Source organism: Lodderomyces elongisporus, chromosome 2, assembly GCF_030384665.1.
Source record: "Lodderomyces elongisporus chromosome 2, complete sequence".
NCBI lineage: Eukaryota > Fungi > Ascomycota > Pichiomycetes > Serinales > Debaryomycetaceae > Lodderomyces > Lodderomyces elongisporus.
This window is the reverse complement of record NC_083674.1, coordinates 934,905-958,076: the sequence shown is the minus strand read 5'-3', so window position 1 is coordinate 958,076 and position 23,172 is coordinate 934,905. Positions and strand designations below refer to the sequence as shown.

The 23,172-nt window shown below is 36.2% G+C and overlaps 12 protein-coding genes across 12 annotated transcripts; 4 read left to right on the top strand and 8 right to left on the bottom strand. All coding sequences in view use genetic code 12, as the record gives it.

Moving 5' to 3' along the window:
- Positions 1 to 109: 109 nt before the first annotated feature.
- PVL30_001661 (uncharacterized protein) lies at positions 110 to 1,117 on the bottom strand (the record flags this gene model as incomplete). Its single annotated transcript, XM_001526810.2, has 1 exon — positions 110 to 1,117. The coding sequence occupies one exon, from the start codon at positions 1,115 to 1,117 to the stop codon at positions 110 to 112; it is 1,008 nt and encodes a 335-aa protein (XP_001526860.2).
- A 676-nt stretch (positions 1,118 to 1,793) lies between these two features.
- HTA1_1 (histone H2A) lies at positions 1,794 to 2,186 on the bottom strand (the record flags this gene model as incomplete). Its single annotated transcript, XM_001526809.1, has 1 exon — positions 1,794 to 2,186. One exon carries the CDS (start codon positions 2,184 to 2,186, stop codon positions 1,794 to 1,796), a length of 393 nt encoding a protein of 130 aa, XP_001526859.1.
- A 1,681-nt stretch (positions 2,187 to 3,867) lies between these two features.
- HTB1 (histone H2B) lies at positions 3,868 to 4,263 on the top strand (the record flags this gene model as incomplete). Its single annotated transcript, XM_001526808.2, has 1 exon — positions 3,868 to 4,263. The coding sequence occupies one exon, from the start codon at positions 3,868 to 3,870 to the stop codon at positions 4,261 to 4,263; it is 396 nt and encodes a 131-aa protein (XP_001526858.1).
- Positions 4,264 to 4,796: 533 nt separating this feature from the next.
- Positions 4,797 to 8,273, bottom strand: BST1 (GPI inositol deacylase; the record flags this gene model as incomplete). Its single annotated transcript, XM_001526807.2, has 1 exon — positions 4,797 to 8,273. The coding sequence occupies one exon, from the start codon at positions 8,271 to 8,273 to the stop codon at positions 4,797 to 4,799; it is 3,477 nt and encodes a 1,158-aa protein (XP_001526857.2).
- Positions 8,274 to 8,980: 707 nt separating this feature from the next.
- On the bottom strand, positions 8,981 to 9,832 carry POM33 (Transmembrane nucleoporin; the record flags this gene model as incomplete). The annotated part of the gene is made up of 1 exon (XM_001526806.2): positions 8,981 to 9,832. The coding sequence occupies one exon, from the start codon at positions 9,830 to 9,832 to the stop codon at positions 8,981 to 8,983; it is 852 nt and encodes a 283-aa protein (XP_001526856.1).
- Positions 9,833 to 11,490: 1,658 nt separating this feature from the next.
- On the bottom strand, positions 11,491 to 12,948 carry CDC3 (Cell division control protein 3; the record flags this gene model as incomplete). The annotated part of the gene is made up of 2 exons (XM_001526805.2): positions 11,491 to 12,833; positions 12,939 to 12,948. The coding sequence occupies 2 exons, from the start codon at positions 12,946 to 12,948 to the stop codon at positions 11,491 to 11,493; spliced, it is 1,353 nt and encodes a 450-aa protein (XP_001526855.2).
- A 1,468-nt stretch (positions 12,949 to 14,416) lies between these two features.
- PVL30_001655 (uncharacterized protein) lies at positions 14,417 to 15,034 on the bottom strand (the record flags this gene model as incomplete). The annotated part of the gene is made up of 1 exon (XM_001526804.2): positions 14,417 to 15,034. One exon carries the CDS (start codon positions 15,032 to 15,034, stop codon positions 14,417 to 14,419), a length of 618 nt encoding a protein of 205 aa, XP_001526854.2.
- A 391-nt stretch (positions 15,035 to 15,425) lies between these two features.
- On the top strand, positions 15,426 to 16,663 carry PVL30_001654 (uncharacterized protein; the record flags this gene model as incomplete). Its single annotated transcript, XM_061119249.1, has 2 exons — positions 15,426 to 16,039; positions 16,219 to 16,663. 2 exons carry the CDS (start codon positions 15,426 to 15,428, stop codon positions 16,661 to 16,663), a joined length of 1,059 nt encoding a protein of 352 aa, XP_060975232.1.
- Positions 16,664 to 17,576: 913 nt separating this feature from the next.
- PVL30_001653 (uncharacterized protein) lies at positions 17,577 to 18,134 on the top strand (the record flags this gene model as incomplete). Its single annotated transcript, XM_001526802.1, has 1 exon — positions 17,577 to 18,134. One exon carries the CDS (start codon positions 17,577 to 17,579, stop codon positions 18,132 to 18,134), a length of 558 nt encoding a protein of 185 aa, XP_001526852.2.
- A 746-nt stretch (positions 18,135 to 18,880) lies between these two features.
- HHF1_1 (Histone H4) lies at positions 18,881 to 19,192 on the bottom strand (the record flags this gene model as incomplete). Its single annotated transcript, XM_001526801.2, has 1 exon — positions 18,881 to 19,192. One exon carries the CDS (start codon positions 19,190 to 19,192, stop codon positions 18,881 to 18,883), a length of 312 nt encoding a protein of 103 aa, XP_001526851.2.
- Positions 19,193 to 20,752: 1,560 nt separating this feature from the next.
- HHT1_1 (histone H3.1) lies at positions 20,753 to 21,163 on the top strand (the record flags this gene model as incomplete). The annotated part of the gene is made up of 1 exon (XM_001526800.1): positions 20,753 to 21,163. The coding sequence occupies one exon, from the start codon at positions 20,753 to 20,755 to the stop codon at positions 21,161 to 21,163; it is 411 nt and encodes a 136-aa protein (XP_001526850.1).
- Positions 21,164 to 21,663: 500 nt separating this feature from the next.
- PVL30_001650 (uncharacterized protein) lies at positions 21,664 to 22,953 on the bottom strand (the record flags this gene model as incomplete). Its single annotated transcript, XM_001526799.2, has 1 exon — positions 21,664 to 22,953. The coding sequence occupies one exon, from the start codon at positions 22,951 to 22,953 to the stop codon at positions 21,664 to 21,666; it is 1,290 nt and encodes a 429-aa protein (XP_001526849.2).
- Positions 22,954 to 23,172: the final 219 nt, after the last annotated feature.

Genomic DNA, 23,172 nt, shown 5'->3' with positions numbered 1-23,172 from the left:
TGAAAAGTGGTCAATGATAATTAAGCATCACGTATAAACAATAATTAAACTAGCATCTTGCAGAATCTATAACCTCTAGTATTTCCAACTTCCTTGCTCTATTTGTTTGCTACTTTCCCACGTCATGGTTGAAATAGTAGCTAATAAAGCGATTCTTTGCATCCACGCTCAACTCATCTCCAACAGCATTCAATGAGTTCAACTCAAAGCTTTTCCTTAAAGTTGCCAGCTTCAATCCTCCTCTACTGTTTAATGCATGATCATCGCCATCATCATCATTATTCTTATTGTCATCTCCCTCTTGGAACTTGTAAATCTTGCATCTGACAGATTTGGTGCTTGTCAAGTCTGTCAATAATTCGAATAAATAATACAGACTAGCCACATTGGAAATGGGTAATGTGTAATATTGCGGAAACAACTTCATCACCAAAGTCTTGATTTGGAAATCTTCGAATTTATACTTGGGGTCTAATTTGATGAATGGCAAGATGGCGGTATTGTTGGATGTTGTTCCTTCCAAAAGCAAGAAAATGGCGTTCCTTTTTCTTAATTTACTCAATTCATCATTGCTTCCAACTATTTCACCTTGAACCTGGCCAAAACAGTGGTTGACCAATGTCCAAGGTGTATATTTGTATAGAATTCCATTTTTATCAGGTATTAAAATCACTACACCGCTGCCTTTGGTTAGCAAGCTCATTATAAACCCATCTAATGGAGATATGTAGTTTGTCACAATCAAGTCGCCGCGTTGTGGTCTAAATGGCTCGAGCTTGGACACCTGTGATCTCTTGATTCCATCAACGGTGAAATCTATTGGTTGGAACCCAAAGAGGAAGTAAAATGTGAAACTAAGGAGGAAACGGAGGCCAGTTATGCTGTATAGTATGGAGGTGATGGCAAAAAGTGGGAATTTTAGGATAAAGATGGGGAGTCTAATGATTATGAGAATGAATTTGTTGAAACCATTGGTAAAGTTGAATTTGAAGTTGAAACTGGTTGAGGTACTTGTTCTACTTGTTTTGCCTGGTTTTTTCTGTGAAATAGGAAATTGCTGTGGCATAAAGGGGGAAATACCCGTTGCCTTATCTCTCCATGTCGAAAACTTTTCCATTTTTATAAAAAAATGTGCTTTTTTTTTTAAAGGAGTAGAAAAAAAATTTGCACTATGGTTTGTATGAAGTTTAATGAGTTTGGAATAAAGTAATGGGAAGGAATGGAAAGACGATGCCGGATTAGACGGTTTTTCTAAGTGCTGAAAATTCCAGAGTCTTGGTTTCAAATATATTCTTCAGTGCGAAAAACTGTGGTTGGGCAGTAGTGTATGGCGAGACGGGTGAGGTAAAAGAAGAGGAGGATGGAAAGTAGATGTACCAAACTTGTAGCAGTACTAATAGAAATGGGTTAACTAGGTTATTGGAGGTAAAAGACAAAAAAAGGAAAGCAAGACAGCAAAACTTGCGATAAAAGGAAAGGGAAAGGGAAAGGGAAAAAGAAAAAGAAAATAGAAAAAAGGTATAAAAGTATAAACTTAAACAAAATTCAATGATTCCAAAGGCAAAATAAAAGTTTTCATTTAAATACTATACACTAAGCCCGACCAGATACAGTAATGAGATACTTTTGTGGCAGTAAAATAACTGGAAAATGGTGGAGGAGGGGCAAAGGGCTATAAAGAATTAAAAGTGAGTTTCAGTAAAAATACAGCAAAAACGACAACAACATCGTCAACATTGTCAACGCGCGCGCACACATACACACATCGAGGGACATGAGAACATCTAAGTTGTTTATAATTCTTGAGAAGCACCAGTCTTTGCTTTCTTGGCTGGCAACAAGGATTGGTGGATGTTTGGCAAGACACCACCTTGAGCAATTGTAACGTGTCCCAACAATTTGTTCAATTCCTCATCGTTTCTAATGGCCAATTGCAAGTGTCTTGGGATGATTCTTGACTTCTTGTTGTCTCTAGCAGCGTTACCGGCCAATTCCAAGATTTCAGCAGCCAAGTATTCCAAGACTGAAGTCAAGTAGACTGGGGCACCTGAACCAATTCTTTGAGCATAGTTTCCCTTTCTCAATAATCTGTGGACTCTTCCGACTGGGAAGGTCAAACCAGCCTTAGCTGATCTTGAAGTTGATGCTTTTTCGGATGAACCGGCTTTTCCTTTACCTCCTGACATTATGATTTATTTAAATATATTGATTAATAGATTATTGTTTTTTTTTGTATGATGTAAAACAAAAAAAAAAGAAGAGAAGATATAAATGAAAAAGGAAAAGAAAGAAATTTTGAAAGGAAAGATGAATGGATTTGGAATTAGGGAAATGGTGTTTTTTATATATAAATTTTTTTTTTGCATTAGTGTACTCCATTCATAATAATAACAGTAATAATAATTTTTGGTTTCTCTCTTGCGGCTTGTTATTGCTGTTGTTGTCGTGGTAATGCGCCAAAATATTTAGTGAGGACATACAAAAAAAAAAAATCAAAAAAACAATTCATTATAAGGTATTGGCATAGTAGAGCTAACAAAGTAAGAGTGTATACGTGAAATAACAAAGAGTATGAAAGACAATAGAAATTGAAGTGTAGCATGTAGTCTGTATTTCGTCTTAAGCATAGTACTGAGATAGTACTGGAGTATGAGAAGTAGAGATTGGGACGATGGAACTGTTGTGACTTTGCAAAATAAGAGGAGTGGTTACTACAACAGTTCTGCGTGTTTGTGATGCAATACAATGTAATCTTCTTCTCCTTCTTTTTCATTTTCTCTTGCTGTCGCTTCTGCATCTACAAAGGATATCTTTCAGTCTTCTCCTCTGTTTGAAGAACCTACAAAACTATTTGGTACTACTTTATTGTTATCCTCTTGCTCTTCCTCCTTGTGTTTGTATGCGTCCCTCTTTTCTATCTCTATCTCTTCTCGTTCACTTTTGTATATCTACGTGTCTTTGTGTAATTACGGCACCTCTTGAGTAAATGATCTTGTGTTCTTTGGACTGATAGTTACCCATATTGGACTATAAATTACTACTATAGTTGATATTCTCTTCTCGTGGTCAGCGTGATTTTGTGGAGCACACGACTCTTTTTATACGCTCTTCTCTTTGTCCTTCTCCTTCTCCTTCTCCTTCTTCTTCTTCAATGAGCGTGACTCTCCTCTTGTCCCTGCTCCTCCTCCTCCTCTTGCTCCTGCTCCTTCATTGACTTTTTGCTCTCGAGATCCAAAAGGGAAAGCCACGTCGTATCTTTCCTTTGTCTTGCGCATCTTTCTTGCCTTGCCACTTTACCATTCCCTATGCAATTCGTACTAACGCTATTTTTTTACATTCGAATGCTTGAATGAAATCACAACATACAAACGCATCAATTAGCAGTCTCAGTACTGCAGTTATACACTCCAGTATTATTTCCCTCTCCCATTTTCTCTCTCTTCCTTCATCTCTCCCTCCATCTCTGATCTCTGATTTCTGTCTCGTCTTAGTCGCGCTGTCACAATAACGGCTACTTGTTGTGCTACTGTAGTCACTGCAAACTAATTTGTGTTTTGCGCGTGTGCCTCATAATAGTATATACACACTCTCTCACATACACACATACACACATACACATATACATTTTTACTTGTCTCCTACTTTCTCCTCCTTCTCGCCCACAAACCAAATTTTCTACAACCACACACAAACATACATTTGTATAAATATACTTGGATTCCCAAACAACTTTCAACTCAATTTTTTTTTCCTTCCTTCTTTTATTCTTCTTCTCTTTTCTTTATTTTCTTCTTTTTTTATCTTTTGTATCACACTATACAAAACTAACTAAGTTCAATTTTATTAATAATATAATCAATATTCACAATGGCACCAAAAGCTGAAAAGAAACCTGCTTCAAAAGCTCCTGCTGAAAAGAAACCAGCCGCTAAAAAGACTGCTTCCTCAACCGATGGTGGTAAGAAGAGAACCAAGGCTAGAAAGGAAACCTACTCATCATACATTTACAAGGTTTTGAAACAAACACACCCAGACACTGGTATCTCACAAAAGGCTATGTCCATCATGAACTCCTTTGTCAATGACATCTTTGAGAGAATTGCTTCCGAAGCTTCCAAATTGGCTGCTTACAACAAGAAATCAACCATCTCTGCTAGAGAAGTCCAAACTGCTGTGAGATTGATCTTGCCAGGTGAATTGGCTAAGCACGCTGTTTCTGAAGGTACTAGAGCTGTCACCAAGTACTCCTCAGCTCAAAACTAAGTTTAGTATGTGCTTGTGTCTGTGTCTGTGTCTGTGTGTGTCTGTCAGTGTTTTTTGTTTTTTGTTTTTTGTTTTCATTTTAATTTATTTTGCAAGTTGCACATCAAAAGTAACAGCAATTTTAACTACAACTACAAAGACAAGTACAACTACATTTACATCTACATGTACATTTACAACTACAACTAAAACCCAAGGTTATATCCGCCAACTGATTATCTAAATTCACTTCTTTTGTTCATTATTTAGCTAATGATGTATGTCTTTATTACTATTGTTTATTAAATATTTTTTAGTTACTGATTTATTGAAGTATATAAACATATCATCTTCTCAATAAAAACTGTATATTAAAAGGTTAAATCCCACACATTCTGAATTATTATTGAACAATATCTCTTTTCAAACTATATAGTCCAATTGTTCTAAGACATTTTTCATGCATGCCTACAAAGAAAAAAAGAAGAAGAAAAAAAAAAGGATTTATACAAAAATATCAAAAAAAAAAAAGAGTCTTTTGAAATAAGTACTCATTAGCTCTGTTTAATCACCGCTTCCACCTCCTTGTCGAATCTTGCTCTTTTGATTGCCTTCTTCCCATTCTGAGAATAATATAACCAAACAATAACAACACAACATAGCAAGTTAAACAAATGATGGATGAAAAACGTATAACGACTCCCGTAAATAACCGCAAACATTAATAAAACAACAAACATCCCCAAAACATACTTTTTAACCGCATCTCTCTCTTCACCATTCCCTTCGGCCTCTTTTCTCTCAATCCTTTGCTTCTTACTATCCGTTTCGATATCCAGACAATTCTCAAGTATGAGTTCTTTTGCTTCTCCTTCTTCTTCTGCTTCTGCTTCTACTATTTCTGTTTCTACTTTTGCTTCTACTTCTTCTTCGTTGTCGTCATCATCATCATGGTCGTCTTTATCTAATGCAATGCCTCCAATTCCATTGTTGTTGTATTTGACAAATATCAATATCGGCAAGATGGAGAGAACATTATGATGAGAACTAAATGGTGTCATCCAATTCACTGCAAGATTGTGAATAAACACAATCAATATGGGTACATTTATAGGCAATATCCAAAGCATAAGCATCAACCAACTAATTTGATAATTGAAAACAAACATTTGTCTTGCGTTACCACGTGTCCTTGTCGTCTGTGGCCAAAACTTGATAACATTTGTAGCTTGTATCAAACAACAAACAAGGTAAACTATCTGATAAGGGATGAATATTGTAACCAACCCCAAAATTATCATTGTGGTAATAGCCTGGATTTTTGTAAACCGCAAGATTGATCGACTCTTCACCATTGACCTTGAAAGCTGCCTTTTAGGGACAAACCTCAACAATAGTGTAATCAGAATTCCCACCAAGATAATGATGTAATAAGTTACACTGATCACAAAGTAAGAAACCAAATAAAGAATGATGCCAACAATAGTGAATTTCTCCTTAAGTCCCAAATACAAGAGATTGGCATGGAATTGACTCGCAACTGCTGAATTTCCACTCCCTGACTCGCCAAGAACATTTGTTCTAATTCCAAGAACTTTCACCGGATTTACAAATTGTAAAAAACTTTCAATAAAGGAAACATGAACAATGTAATTGATTCCAATTAAGAACAAAATAATGGGAACCAATAGTTTCCAATGAACAAAAACCAATGTTTGGATGAAATTGGGAAACTCGTAGCCTCTCTTCAATTGTGCAATCATTACCATGCAAATGATAGCAATGTTGAATGCGACAATGGTTAATCTATACCTCAATATCAAGAGCTTTAAACTTGCCATTAAATCAACCAGAATGGTTATTTTCAACTCTCTGTGTGTGCTCATGCTCAATTTGTCACCTGTCCAAATTTGCAAATTCATTGAATAATCATCTTGGGTACCAAATGGAATATACGGTGCCACACCATGCATAGTCATAGACAAAGTATCCTCAACATCAATGTGCCACTTGGTTTCAAATGGCTGACTAGTATATTGTCTAACAAACGTATTAAAATTTAATGTATTATCCAATATATTTTCATTGTTTTCATTCTCGTGGTGGTACAAATTATTAGTTTTGAACTTGACTTTGTAAACAAATAGACTATTCCATGCCTGTGGAACCTTCACCTCAGTCATCAAAGCACGATCTTTAGGTAGAATTATGGAATTGCCAATTGTCAATAAAGAAAAAACATTACCCTCCATGACATGAGTGGTCGCCATATTTGTCAATTCAACTGTCAAAACTGAGTCCTCAGCTTTTGCCTTTTCGGTCTGGACTATTAGGTAATCATACTGGCTTAACAAGCTTGAGTCAAGTTCAAGGTTGTAGAACGGAGGCAAGTCACCATCGTATGAAGAGTCTGAAACATGATGAGCTTTCTTGCCAACATTAGGTATCACATTCTGTAATACATCTGTAGAAGTACAATGATGATGCAAGTTTCCGTCTTTGGCCCGATGGTCTGTAAATTTTTTTTTACATAGATAGACTTGTGCTAGACTATCCAAAACTAACCTTCCCTTATCGGCAGTTGACTGCGCAGAAGATAACAAAGTGAAATGCAACTTCTTTTCACTATTCAACTTAAAATAAAGTTTTGCATTTGATTCTCCTCCTTCTTTTCCTCCTCCTCCAAGGCTGTATTTAATGTTTTCTTTTGCAAGTTCCGTTTTTTCGTCAACTTGTATATCAAAGCTTTTTCCTTCCTTTTCCGCATCCTCCTCTCTAAATTCTCCTTCCAAAACATATGGTTCATACCCGCTCAAAAAGTATCTTTTAAACACTCTCATCCTCTGCTGTAACCATTTAATATGGTCTTCCTTGCCATCATTGCGTTCATCATCACCTTCATCGCCTCGGTCTTCCTTCCTGCTCATATTGACTATATCTAGTAATGCGTATGCTATACGAGTTCGTAGTTGTTGGCACCAAACAACAGCCAAATGATCAATCGGTGACCATACCATTGGTATCCCAGATGAAAAAGAAGTGAACCCGTTTGTCTTGGGTACCAAAAAACCCAATGTTGTGTAATCTGCAGGTAATGTCAGGTCTACAGCTCCGCCAGTTATGGAAATAAGTGCCATATTTTGCAATCTTTTGTGCGCAATCTCCGTTACCTCCCGTGTGGTATCTAACTTTTTTACTTTGTTGTCATTGTTATCGTCACTATTTTCATAATGAAATCCCTTATACCAAAATTGATCCACCGCGGAGTATATACGAAGCAAGTCTCCATCAAAAGTCAATGGCGCTGCCGAATGTGGCGAGCTCAATGTCAAAATAGTTTCAATCGAATCCTCCACATAGTTTGGCAAGGTGGGCATTATTCTGCTCACAATCCCACCCATTGAGTGTGCAATAATAATGACGGATTTTGGTGACTTGGGGGAATTGGAGTACAACTCTAGAATGAATTTGACAGCTTCATTAGCAAATTCCGCTTGGTCTAACATCGTTCTTCCATGGAAGGCTGTAAAATCCTCGTTGAAATCGGCAGTGAAAAAATCTAAGCCAATCATGCTATCACTCCCTCCTTCTTGTTTACCCACTTGTTCATGGTACAACTCCGATGTCCGTGCAGCAATGGACCGTGCTTGTCTGAAACTTCCTGCATTACCAGGAATAAACAATACTGGTAAGCCATGTAGCTGTACCTTGGCATTACTTGTATTTGCATCGCCATCACCTTGTTTCTCCTCGGGTATGTGATCTTTTCCCTGTTCTCTATATAGATATAATGAATATTTCTTTGCATATAAAGTATACGATTCATCAAAAGCTTTGATTCTTGCATACGACGGATACATCCATACTGGTCGACAACTTGGTTTATCTGGACCCACCGGTTGTGCAATGTAAGATAGTAGCGTTAGGATAATTATGAACCCACCTAGTAGTAGAAGAATGTAAAGACGAAATGTACGTGCATTGATAAGTCTTGGTGGCTGCCTTTGTTTCGGTCGTGGTAACAAGTCCATGCTGTGAAATATATAACGTGGGCAATAAAGAGAAGTAAGTATCTTAAAGATATGGCTTGATTAGTTAGTTTGACTCAATTGGCTGCAATTTGTTGATATGAGTAGTATGAGGTGAAAACGATCAAGGCCAGACATTGTACACCAAATAAAAAATAAAAAATAAAAAATAAAAAATAAAAAGCAAAAGGAAAAGGAAAAGGAATTGAAAAAAAGGAAAGCTTTCCAAAAATTTACTGGAAAATTAATGATCCAAATTTACGCAAATTCAAGCTTTGAGCAAATTTGATCTCCAGTTTCTTTCCATCCAGCACAGTTATGAAACAAAGCATTACACTTCATTGTAATAAAAGAAATAAAAGAAGAGAGAGTGAGAGAGTGAGAGAGTGTGGGAGAGAGAGAGACAAAAAAATATAAGGAAAATAACAAGAACTACAAATGTGATAATAAGATGTAGTGAATATGAACAATTCCTAATTCTAAATCGCCAAATTATGCTTTGACAATAACATTGTATTCATCTTTGGTACAAAACTCAACTTTGCTTAGGCTTCTTCTCTCTTACTCTCCTCTCCCTCTCCATCTCATTCTCCACCTTCATCTACCATAAACAGTAAAAGAATAGACACGAGCATAGGTAAGCATGTATACACACACATGTATACACACACATGTACACACACACGCGAGTATACAAAAAATCTTTGTATTTACTCTGCCTTTTCAGCAGCAGAATAATCGTGAACCAACTTATATTGGTCAATTACGGCAAATGCATGTACGATGTGGTCCCAGCCTTGTTTCAAGATAGGCTGGTTCAAGTCAGTCACGAATTGGTCAATTGTGTTTTTGACAACCTTCAAGTAGTTTCTGGTGAATGGACTAACCTCATATCTCTTCTTCAAGAACACCAAGTAGACCAAAACAGGGGTTAATGATCTCTTTCTGAATGCCAACATTCTCAAGACCAACCAAACCAAAGTGATCAATTCAATACCACTAGCAACTTGAATCGACTTGGCATTGTTGGCACTAACAAAGCTAGTTAAATATTTAGAGGCCAAGCTCTTCTCCAAACCAAAGATGGGCAAGATGTAGCCATTGAGGTAGGCCAAAACGTGAAAGATTGAAAACACAAAGAATGGAACCAAGGTCAAGATGACATATGGTCTAAGGAACAACAAAAATCCACCGAGCAAAAGGTAATGAGTGTTGTCGTCCTTGATAATCAATCCCATTCTTGGACCATTCTTTTGAATCAATTGGAAAATCAAGATTCCAAAAGAAATCAAGACACCAAGCAATGTGAGCAACCAGAAAGGCTTGTATAATTTTTTGTAGAACAAGGGCATAAATCCCAAGTAAGTAAATGCGTAAAGAGCAAAGCCCAATACGGTGAGGAGATTACCAGCAAACCAGCCAAATTGGAGAGTCTGGACAGTCTGGAGCAATTTTTCCTGGTCAATTTGAAAACCTGGAGCAGATGCGGCTGCTGGAGTTGAAGAAGCACCAGCAGAGCTTGCTGATTTCGATGCTGAAGATTTAGTAGAAGCGGCAGCCATTGTGGTGGGAATTTTTAGTTGATCAGGACTTTAAAAGGAAGTAGATGAAAAATAAGAAAAAGAAAAAAACTTGCTAGTAATCTTTTGTAATGTGTGTCAGGACTAAATTTGTAATGTGTCAGGACTAAATTGTTATCGATTGAATAGAGATTGATTCAATTATGTTCTTGTCTCTATTTTTATTTGATCCTGTATTGTTATATTTTTGTAATGTTCAATGTGTTGGACACCAAATTTATCTATCGTTGAGTATATACGTATATGTATATAAGTGTGTATGTTTTGGTGAGATGATGTTAATATATCTTATATTGCCCTCGGTGTTGTTGACGATAAAGATTTAAGGTTGATTTCTGAAGTACTGTGATTTTTTTTTTTTTCTTTTCTTTCTTTTTTTTTCCCCCTTCTTCTTCTTCTTCACCAAACTTTATTTTTATTTTTATTTTTATTTTTACTTTATTAATTTTTTGTGTGCTTTCACAGTGCTCAGACTACACCCCTCTTTTTTCATAAAAGGAAAAGAGACAAAATTAACAAGCACGAGACAAAAACATGAAAAGAATGAAAGAATGAAAGAAAGGGGAGTAGAGAACGAGTTGGAAACAGAATAATTGGATAAAGATAAATCATATGGCAAGTGGATTGATCTGTTTTCTTTTTATAGCTACATCTTAATGGGCACCTGTAAACTTTTGAAGAAGAAAAAGAAAAAATGAATTAAAGAAAAAGAGAATAGCAACAATGTGCTTTCTATATATATATATATATATATATATATATATATATATATATGTATATACTATTTCAATCGCTATGTTTGATCTTGCCAATGGTCCTTTTCTACTGTATCGAATCATCTTAGCTTAGTGATTGCTCTTTGCTATAGTCTCCAATTTGTTCCTATGTTCTCTATTTCTTTTTCTTTTTCTTGTCTTTTCTGTTCTTCATCCTCCTCCTCCTCCGCCTCCGCCGCTGCCACACGATGCTTAATTTTTTCAACTTTAACATGGTCAATAAGGATTGACTTTGATATTACACAACTTAGAGACTAGACTCTAGAGCCTCATGGTTACTGATTGTTGAATTTTACTATTTGTTGAGACATATACTGTAAGCAATATACATATTTATATATAAGAATTAAATAAAAAAAGATGAACACTGAAAGTTAGCTCAAAGTGCATTGCCAAAATCACCTGACAATAAATATCATCAACACCAACATCAACATCGTAAATGAGATGTTGAAAAAGAGTATGACTGAACAAACAACTACTTCATCTACAATCTCACAATTATTACTTGCAAACACCAAAAAATAAATATACAAACTGTAAAAAGGTTTTTAAAAAAAAAAAAAAACAATAACAACCAAACATCAAAAAAGATAAGGAAAAGGCAAGAGCAAAACGAATAAAAACTTTTTGAGCAATGGGATTTTATCCTCTCTTGATATTATTACTATTGTTACTGTTGTTGCCGTTGTTTGTTCCTTCGTTTATTTCTTCTTAATTCTATCTTTTGTTTCTTTAAAGTAGCTGTAACATGTAAAATCTATACTGATTTCAACATCTGCAATTTACCAAAAAAAAAAAAAAATTAGCTGCAGCGCTGCCAAGATCCATTCTTTTTTTTTTTCATTTTCCTCTTCCCACCTCTTAACGCAAGAAACCTTTACGGCTTTTTTGTGGTGCAGCTGATGCTGGGGGTTCCTGTGGTAACAATTTCTGTTTCTCCAATTGTTGCTTCTTTTCTTCCAAGAGCTTAATCTGCTTTGTCAATTTATCCTTCATCTCCTTGTGTCTAGCAAACAAGTCTGCTTCTGATCTTTGCAACTTCTTTTCTTTCTCGCTAACCTTTTGTTGGAAAACCAGCTTCATCTCGGCTTCCATCTTGGCCAACTTGGCCTCGTGCAAAGCTCTCTCTTCTTCTTGCTTGGCCAATGGATCAAACTCTCTAAACACAGAGTTGTCTTGTTCAATACCCATTCTCTTCAATTTCTCAGTTCGGTAATTCTCATACAATTTATTCGACGTGGTTTCCTTCAACTCCTCAAGGAAGTTGCGGACTAATAACTGACGCAACTTGACAAAATCATTATGTTCTTCATTGTCAACTTCAATGATTCCCCAAGGATATTTTCTACCTCTAACAACTCTGCCATCATTGGTCTGCACCTCTTTAGTAGATCCAACCACTGCGAATGGAAACTTGTCAATGATCTGTCTTGTATTGGCAATAGTTTCTTCATCATCATTGTCATACATTGTAGGTTGGAAAATCTTGATGCCTTGGTGTTGGATATCAGACATGATTGACTTTTTAAACTCCAAAATCTCCTCATCTGTCAATGCATCTGACTTGGCAATGATCGGAATCAAATTCACCTTTTCGTGTACCTGTTTCATCAACGCAATGTCCAAGCTTCTCAAGGAGTGTCCTGTAGGTTCGATAAAATACAAGAATGCGTGGATTCTATTGTCATGGATGGCTGATCTATTGATTCTCGATTCTTCTTCTAAATACGAGTCAAATCGGCTATTGATATCTTCGACAATTGGCTTCCACGAGTCCTCATTATTGATGGATTCACCAAATCCCGGGGCAGTAACAACACTAACTTTCAACTTGACGCCGTCCTCTTCTATTTCAGCCTGGGTGGTTTTGATCCTAACATTTCCATGTACTCCATCAGCAGTCTGTGCCAGTGATGTGGCATTTGTTTCGGCGTCTAATCCTTCTCCGTCTGTTTCAAGGTCATTGGTACTATCATCAAACTCGTCTTTTGCGCCATTTCTCATGACTTCACGGTTGAAAAGAGTATTAATCAAGGTCGTTTTACCCAATCCGCTTTCACCAATGGCCATGACATTAAAGGAAAACCCTCTTCTTACAGATTTTCTGTGCCATTGTTTTGGCAAGTTGGCAAATCCAACGTATCCATTCAATGTTCTCTTGATGATTTTGATCTCTTGAGGCGTAGATACTGAAGTGTCGACAACTAAATGAAAAAGAAAAAAACAAAAATTGGTTAGTAAACTTTCCCTTCTACACATCAATCTAGCAGAGAATACTCTGTGTGTATTTATCTGTTATCTTTACGTACTTGAGGTCATTTTTCCTAGTTGCTAGTTGTGTTTGTATTTCGAAATCACCTTATGGTTGTAAAAAAAAAACAAGTAATGAAAGAAGGAGAAGAAGAAGATTTTGTAAACTCTAGAAAAAATGTGACGTGTTTCTTGTTTACAAATTGGGGGTGGAGGGGGGGAAAAACGGTGCAAAGGTTCACTTGTAGGTACTGTGGTAATTCTTATATCAGCTTTTCTTTTGATATATATGATAGAATTGGATCAAGTTTGTTGAAAAAAAAGGAGATGTGTAGCAGTACAAAATGTGGATTTAAATATTAGTATTGTTGTTGTTGTTGTTGTTTTTGTTTTTATGAATGTGTCGAAGCAGACAAAAGTAGACGAAACCTTTTATGTGTTATGGATCGCTCATTTTTTTTCTGTCGCTGTCTCGCAGTATGTGTTTCTGTTTCTATTTCTTTTTTTTTTTTTCTGTTTTCATTTCTGTTTTCATTTTTGAGTGTGTCAGTTTCTTCAATTCCCATAGAAAAAAAAAACACACACTCAGACACACACAAAAAAAAAATTGCCCACTAACAAATGTGCAAAGAGCTGTGTCTATTTGTAAAACTAATTGTGTTGGTATGTGCGTGTGTGTGTGTGTGTGTGTGTGTACCTGAATCTGCCATTAAGTCGCGTCTCAGCTTTTGATTTAGTCACGTGATTTGATTTGATATGATTTGATTTGAATCTTCCATGATAAACGAATCCCTCTTTCTTTGACATATAATACCATCACAACAAGATTTTTCCAGACTAAAGTAAGAGTAGGATGTTATCAATAACAGTTTCAGGTTTCCAATCAGACTACTTTTTAGGTGCCTTCATTTTTTTTTTACTTTGTTTCTGGATAGGGTGAACATGCAGGTTCGAGAAATAACTTAATTTTTTTTGCGGTCAAATGATATCTAGAGAAGACATTTTGAACTAGGACGTATACAGCTTGGAGGAAGTAAGGGGGGAAACAGACCAGTTTCTTTTCACGGATCTATAAGCATTGAAGCTGTTGCTTTTGTTGTATAGTTTTCAAAGGATATTAGCGTTGAAAAGATCAAAAGATAATTGTCTGAATGGTTACAATGTATGTAACAAATTGCTGCGAAACTGTTTTTTCTCTTTTTTCTCTTTTTTTTTTTTTTTTTTCTTTTTTACATGAATTTGGTACGTAAATACATCAAATAAATTGGAGCCTTGCAAATTTTTTTTTCTATAATACTTATTAATGAAAGAATTAAATTTGGACAGGAGCTTACTACAAGCAAAGAAAACTTTGGCTCTTTATATTGGATTGCGAAACATTTTACTGTACTAATTATTGCTTATGATGAGACTAGAAAAGTAAAAATAAGAATCAATATTTGTATTCTACAACATATTAAATACACTCTACATTGTTTTGATAATCAAACTTTTTCAATTTCATTTTCAATTTCAATTTTCAATTTCATTTTCGTTTTCAATTTTCGTTTTCATTTTTCAACTGGTTTAATAAAAATTGTAATGCAAATTTAGCAAAATCACTCATATTCTGTGCCCTATCGTGACTTCCTGTTGTTTTGCTAGTTGAACAATCTCCATTTGGCCCAGTAAAGCCGATAAACACTGTTCCCACAACACTCCCACTCCCACTCCCACTCCCGCTCTCCTGCTCTTGCAGCTGATCTGTCTTCAACTTTAGTTCCAGTTCCTTTTCCAGTTCCAGTTCCAGTTCCTTTTCCTTTTCGTCAAGGTGTAAATCAGTTGAAGGTCCAGCAAATCCCGTTTCCGAAAGTACAAAAGTCGATCCCAACTCATATTTCGAGGTTCTTGCCAATTTTCTCGCAACCAATTCACTAGGTCCCATATAATTGGCAATCTCATCCTGTGACCATCCAGAGAGCTTCAAACGTTGTTTCAAGGAGTATAGTAGTTTCCCACCAATATAGAAATCGGATGCCCCGGGGACAGAGACAATATATGCTGAAATGAGGCCACCACACGCTGCTTCAGAAATGGCTAGCGTTTGATTCTTAGATCGTAGGATCTGAGCTATTTCGGTAACAATCTCGGTTATCTCCTTTGGTGGGAAGGACATGGTAAGGCTAGACACTCAGGTATTTCCGAAGCAATTGATTCGAATTGGGGATTCAATCTTGCAGTGGTGGCAGTCAATTTCAAAATACTTGTTTTACGTCAGTCTATATCTTGATTGAGGGTAGTGTACTCACAGAAACTAAATGCGACCTTTTTTCCTTTTTTTTTTTTTCCCCTTTTTTTCTCCTTTCATCCTTTTGTTTTTCAAGTTCGAAGTTTAGTGTCAGTGGCAATAGAGAACACAAGTTGGAGAAACAAGAAAACAGTATTTTAGTGGAAACTTACTAGTATCCATCACCATTCATTGCAATACATAACTACAAAGTTAAATCATTGATTTCAAAGAATAATCAAATAGAAGAGAAATAATAATAATAATACACTAGTTTATGATGCCTGTATCGAAGTCATTGAAATTCCACGCAGGAAAAGTACAATATAATGAGGAAACAAATAGGTGTACACCACTTCCCAATCGAGGTGTTATTTCCATAAAGTCCAATGCCGATGATCCTGATTTTTTAGATTTCACATGGACGCCAAAGAGTGATCTATTATCAGGCATCTCGTCATCATCAACAACATCAACATCGTCGACATCGGCACACCCAACACTTGACCCAAGCTCCAATAATATATCATCATCGGGCGTGCTCAATGGATCCAACCTTGAAAAAGATGAGTTGTTGCTCATACCAGGTGATGTCAGCATCAAAGCTATTAAGTCATGCAATACAGGTAGAGTTTTTGCATTGACGTTTTCTGACTCTGGAGCTAAGTATCTTTATTGGTTACAAGATGTTGGTGATATTGATAACTTGGACAAGTTTACCGAGAAGGATAACAAATTGATTCAACAGATCAACGATTTGATAAGCATTGATGATGATGAAGAAGAAGAAGATGATGATGATGAAGGAGAAGAGGATGAAGACAAGAACCATAAAAATAACAACGCGGGAGGACAGAATACAGACTCCATGGAAGTGGATGAACCTGTGAGGGCGTAAGTATGAAATTCTTTTATTTTATTAATTTCTTTTCCTTTATGTTTTTTTTTTAATAATTCTTTTTCTTGTTTGAAAAATTCATAATAAAGATGAAAAATAAAAATAAAAAAAGTAAAAGATACACGAGTTCAAGTGTCTCTTTACAAAGATTATTTTGCTAACTATTTATTTGTAGTAATGATGGTGTTAATCAGGTGGAGCAACAAACGGGAAAAACGGGAAAAACAGGAAAACTAGAACAGACGGGACAAGTATCGCAGGGACAACCTCAAGTCAAATTACCTATTGGTTCCCTTTCCTCTGTGTTGGATGTCCCTACAATCGAATCGCATTTGAACAATTATTCTACAGAACAATTGAAACAAATGTATTCTGATTTCTTACCCCATTCGATAGCATCAAACCCTACAAAGCAGACTATAGTCAATGACATAATCAGGAGTGGGTTCTTTCAACAATGTGAACAGAAATTAAGTCAACTGTTGGCTCAGGGCGACGGCACTGGGTATCTCTTGTCACAGAGTTTGAAATATGATTACAAGGGAGAGGGTATTGAGAATTTTCTAAATGGAGTTCGTGAGTTGGGCAAAAAAGAGAAAAAGGAGGAGAAGGAGGAGTAGGAGAAGAACACGAAATAGTTTATTACAAGAGTGAAGTGAGTAGTACACTGTGAATTGGGGTATATCTTTAACTGAAGAAAATAAAATAGAAATCTAGCGATTAAATCATCAATTTATTCATTCTCTTGTGTCTTCTTTTTCATTTTCATTTCTATTTTCTGTTTTTCTTTTTCTCTTTTTCTTTTTTTTTCTTTTCTTCTTCTACATTTTACTTCCTTTGTAAAGTCTCAGTTGTGTTTTGGTTATTTTTGGAATATATATAAAAAAAAAGGAAGGTGTAGTAATGGTGTGGTGGCGTATATTCTTATCTCTTAAAAGGGAGAAGCAATTATAATGCATTTGAGGCGAAGTCAAAATGAAAGATGGAGAGGATAAAGAGGATAGAGAGTAGGGGAGGTGAAGAAGGAGCGAGAGAAAAAGAAACGGTTTGTGTGGAAAGCCCAAATAGTCAGAGATTGTCCAACACTACACGACCCATTCAGACTCTATATGCATTACGTCATTTGATTTTAAGGAACCGAATTGGATACACAAGTATTTATACACAGCCAAGTAGCCAGCAAGCAAGCAAACCAAAAAAACCCCACAATCACAAGTAACAAACTATGTCTCGGAAGTAGCAATGTGAGAAGAAAAGAAAATCTCTACATGTTTCAGCTTATGACGAGCCAAATAGATTAATTTATAAATAAAATTAAGAAAAAAAAATATTAAACTAATAGGCTAGACCCGTGATCAAAACTCATCCTCCCCCACGTCTCTCTCTCTCTCCTTATATATATATATATAAATAAACATCTATAGCATCAATCAATGAGCATCAAGCAGATTAGTTTAGTTTATAGTGTTTTTTATTCTTGTTCCTTTGAATTAGAATAAAGCAAACAAATATAGTAGAAAACAAGATACAACAATGAGCCAGGATAGAATAGAGATTATAGCACAGCCTACAGAGCATCAAGATAGGTCACAGTCCGTTGAGGAATCAACCAAAGCCAAGCTAGAAGAGCTTGTGGCCAAACATCCTATTTTACCCCCTGAAATGGACGATTCTATCGAAGATCCAGAACTGGTTGAAAAAGCAGCAGCAGAGGATCTACAGCGTTCGCAGCATACCGTGCATAGTGGTGAAGAGCGCAAAGAGCGCAAAGAGCACGAACAAAAGAGACAAGAGCAGCTAAAGGCTCGAGATGGCGATGTCGTGTTGAGTGATGATAGCAGTGACGATGGCAGTGATGGGGAGGGTGAAGGTGAGAATGAGCCTGAGTTGGACCAGGATGGATTAGAGATTCCCCAGGGTAAAATTCCGTTGGATAGTCAATTTTCGACAGAGGAACTAAAGCATCTTTTGGAAGTGTGTAAAGAAAGTGGAGTTGTTAAGGAGGATGTTGGCATAAAAGTGATTGAAGAAGGTGAGTTGGGAGATAGGATACGAATAGCTGATGGTGTAGAGAGCTCTGCCCAACAGTAGTAGTATAGGTCACGATAGGATCTATTTATCATATTTAGATATATATATATGTAGACTAGAATACCCTACAATAATGATTGAGGCACTGACATTTTTTGAATAGGGTAAAGTTTGTTAATGTAGTCTCTATATCAAGCTATTTAGCTTGATATTGCCATACTTGTTGATGACAGACTGCAATTATTTGGTTGTGTTTCTCTCATTTTTCCTCTTTTATTTTTCTTCCCACAGTTGCTAGACAAATACCAAATGAAAAGAACCACCGAAAAAAAAAACAAAAAACAAGGAATAGGGAAAAACACTGTCTCTAGAGGATACTCTCACCGTCTTCTAGTGTTTTTTTTTTTTACAACAAAATTGGTTCAATAATGCGAGAGGTGATGGGAAAAATGGACTCAGACTAGTGAGACTTAAGATTAGGAAACAATCAAGAGTAAATATAGAGAGGTAGGTTATCAATGAACGTTATTTGAAAGAAAAAGAAAGCGAGAAAAAGAGAAATCAAAGAGGTTATAGAAGGCAAAATCTGTCCTTCTTTTTATTTTTCTTTTCTTTTTCACAATTGAAATCATTTGTTAAATAATAATACTATACAATACTAGAACTGAACTATCTCGGTTATTCACTTTGAAAGCAAATAATAAAGGCCGTTGTTGCTTTGTTTTTTTTTTTGGGATTCCCTCCCTTCTTTTAATTTTAATTTTAATTTTAATTTTGATCTTTATTCTTTGTTCTTTCAAATAACTTTAACCACCGAAACCATACAAGGTTCTACCTTGTCTCTTCAAGGCATAGACAACGTCCAATGAAGTAACGGTCTTTCTCTTGGCGTGTTCAGTATAGGTAACAGCATCTCTAATGACGTTTTCCAAGAATTGTTTAAGGACAACTCTGATTTCTTCGTAGATCAAGGCAGAGATACGCTTGACACCACCTCTTCTTGCCAATCTTCTGATAGCTGGCTTTGTAATACCTTGGATGTTGTCTCTCAAGATCTTTCTGTGTCTCTTAGCACCACCTTTTCCTAATCCTTTTCCTCCTTTTCCTCTACCAGACATTGTTATATGATGTTTTTATAAGTGTGTGTGTGTGTGGGGGGGGGGTGTTAAATATAAATAATGTTTATTTATGAATAAGAGAGAAGAAGGAAAAAAGGAAAGAAAAAAAAGAAAGAAAGAAAAGAAAAGAAAAGAAAGAAAGAAAAGAGGTTTGAGTGTGTAGAAAGATAAAGTGGGAAATGGACCAATATATATGAGAACCAGATGTGCGAGCGAAGGAGAAAGGTGTGTGTAGTCAAGGAAAAGATAAAGGTAACAACAATAAGAGAGAATGGGAGAGGGAGAGGGAGAGGAAGAGGAAGAGGAAGAGGAAGAGAAAAGACACTAAAATGGGGAGAGGGGGGAAGAGAGAGAGGGTGGAGCGGAATGAAAGAGCTGGAGACAGGAGAGGATCATAACAGCAGGCGAACAAAAAGATGGCAACATTGTGAGACTGACAGGAGGATGAGTGCTTTTGGGAAAATGTGAGACAGGAAGAAGACAAAAGAGTTGTTGTTGTTATTGTTATTGTTATTGTTGTGGTAGTGGTGGAAAGACTACAAAAAGTCGCACAGAGCGCAAAGAGACAGAGAGAAGAGGAAGCACGAGAAGAGGATGAAGATTGCACTTTGTAGACTACACCCTTCTTTTGTCATTAACAAAAGATACGGGAAACAAAACATGGATATTCAAAAGAGCAACTGCAGTAAATATCGTGGATAACACAAGAGTAACAGGAGTGATTATGGAAACGTAAAGTACGTGCTTCCTCTTCAAAACAAAGTATCATATAAAGGTAAACACCAAAGTTTTGTCGTTCGTATCTTACACAAATAAGTAAGCTCTTACACACATGGGAGCGCATCCTCTCCTCTTCCTCTTCTTCTTCTTCTTCTTCTTCTTCTCGCGTTTCCTTTTTTATTTTTTATTTTTTTATTTTTATTTTTATTTTTCTTCTCGAAATAAAATATAAGACAAACAGACTCAAAGTTACAGAAGTTCTCAGTCCACTTTCTTTTGTGCGCGAGAGCTGGAAAAAAAACAAAAAAGTTGATATAAACAAACAATACAAACAATGCAAACAGTAATGCCTTGTCAGTCTGGTGGTTGCACATTCACAAAAACAACAAGTACACGTTAGTTAACAAATAGTGGTGGTAAGAGTATGGTTACATACTAATCAAGAGAGGAGAAGATGAAGTAAAAGAAGGAGTCCGTTGATGAAGATGAAGATGAAGATGATACTAGTCACAATAATAATAATAATAATGACATATCATTATTGTGCTAAAGTCACGAGCAAGTGGATATTGTCACAAATGGAAACCATAACATAACAACACTCAACTCTTACGTCTAAAAATACTACGATTACTATTATAGTGATTTCACAAGGACAATAATCTCATATTTAAATCTTTCAACTCCCCCATCATATCACACACCAAACTTACTTCTCTTCCTTTTTCTTTTCCTTCCTTTTCCTCTTCTTTTCTTCTTCTCTCTTTCTCCTCTTATTTTTTTTTTGTTTTTGTTTTATAACAGATTCTTTATTATCAACTATCTTACATATATACAAAAATGGCTAGAACTAAGCAAACAGCAAGAAAATCTACTGGTGGTAAAGCCCCAAGAAAACAATTGGCTTCTAAAGCTGCTAGAAAATCAGCACCATCTACCGGTGGTGTCAAGAAGCCACACAGATATAAGCCAGGTACCGTTGCCTTGAGAGAAATTCGTAGATTCCAAAAGTCTACTGAATTGTTGATCAGAAAATTGCCATTCCAAAGATTGGTTAGAGAAATTGCCCAAGACTTCAAGACCGACTTGAGATTCCAATCTTCTGCTATTGGTGCTTTGCAAGAAGCCGTTGAAGCTTACTTGGTTGGTTTGTTCGAAGACACCAACTTGTGTGCTATCCACGCCAAGAGAGTCACTATCCAAAAGAAGGATATCCAATTGGCCAGAAGATTGAGAGGTGAGAGATCATAAGCATACTAGAAATTAGTTGTTTATGACTGCTGAGACTTGTCAATACCGATAGATGATTTACTATAGGTATTGTCAAAGTCAACGTTGATGTTGATGATTATGGTGGTGTGGTTACTTGTTATTCAATTCATTTGTATTATTAGTCGTATATTATTACTGAGCATTATAATATATTTTCATTAAGTACCGTTTGATAAAATAGAAACTTTTTGTTACTTTGTAGTTGGAATATTTGCGCTTTTACAGATTAGTGCACTTTCTAATTGGTATATATATATATATATATATACATATACTTATAATTTTCAGAAAACTATTCAAATTTGGTCAGAGGAGTCGAAATACACCATAGTAATTGCAATGTGTAATAATTTTTGCTTTGAGTACTTGATAGGTAGAATAAAAACAAAACTAAAAACTACAAACAACAAAAAAGAAAAAAAAAACTGCAAAAAACAACAAAAAACAAGGCAATTTCTATAATCCAACTTCTCGCATACTTAAAATGGGTAGGCTTGTGGCTCTTCTTCCAACACCAACCCTTTTGCCTCCTGTTCTTGAGCCATCTTTTCAAGATATGGCAACAATGCATCTTTAAACTTGTGAAAACCCTTGTATTCATTCACATCCTCCAGCCAACTCCCAATACCGTTCAATAACCTTCTTGGGATATACGGTTCTTGACACAATTTGGTAACAGGCATGAAATACGTACGGATAGTAAACACCACCGCTCCTGAAATGGGCAATCTCCTCAAACTTTGCCTCTCACTTCGAAAAAACAATTTGGAAACGTCAGTTGCCTCAGGTGCCGTATACCATCCAACATTTTTCTGCAGCTCAGGCCCAATCGAGGTTGACCAGTCCAAATTATTATCCGTCTGTATAAAATAATTGTTTCTCACCACTGGTTGGTCAACAGTTAAACGACGGAAAAATTTCCTCATTCCAGGTCCCAATTTGGTTGAATATTGTGGCACGTCTCCAGACAAGTGGATCTCGTCGAGTGACATTTGAAATTTATCAGAAAGCCTCCAAAACCCAGCTAACACAATGCACCCACTTTCCAAGGTATAATTCCCTTCTTCGTTTTCCACCATTATCGCAAGATCATCTTGAACTAATTTAGCAGCTGTCACTATGGGGTTTACATTGACCCTATCTGTCAAGTCAAAAGTCTCCCCCGTTGCCAATATCTTGAGCAACTTGGTTGTTGTATTGTATTGAAACAAACTCGGGTATCTTGCAGGCAAATAGTTACACAATTCAAACAACAATTCCCATGAAGCATCGATGGCTTTATCACTGGTACCATACAACTCCTGGCCCTTGTCCTTTTTTTCAGCTAATCTTTTAAGTTTCAAATTATGAAAAAACATCCATTCATTATCCAACTCAATCCAAGATTCAAGGTCCATATTTCTTATCCCCATGGTGACATTATATTTGTGTTTGAAAGCACGGTATGGCAATGGTCTAGTCTTTTCCAAATTCCAATTAGGGTAAGCGGGGGGCACAGGGGTCTTGAATGAATAATCGGGTACCCATTGTCCCAATGGTCTTTCAGCAAGGGCAGAGGCAGGTTTGGCTCTGGATTTTGACGCCTTTTCCATATCAGGATCCAAATGACTCAGCCTTGCATTCGCACCACCTTTAGCTTTGTTAGCAGTCTTGGCAATATAAGCAGCCCAGATCGTCAAAACTATGCCGAGCAAAATAAGCTGCTCATTGGAGAATAAACTCCTCAAAATTCCAACGTTCTGTTGTCCATCTACCACGCTGACGTTCATTGTTGATTTTATTGAATTTTAAATTCATGTTCTAAATAGTTTCAGGAAAAAAAAAGAACTTAAATAGTTGATACATATATAAATATATACTCAAAATGTTTAGATGTTCAGCTACACCATAAACAAACTAACAAGCAAGCAAACAAACAAAAAAACATGGAACTATTGTCAACATCTTTATCAGCTTCACTAAATTTTATCTAATAGGTAATCTGCTTT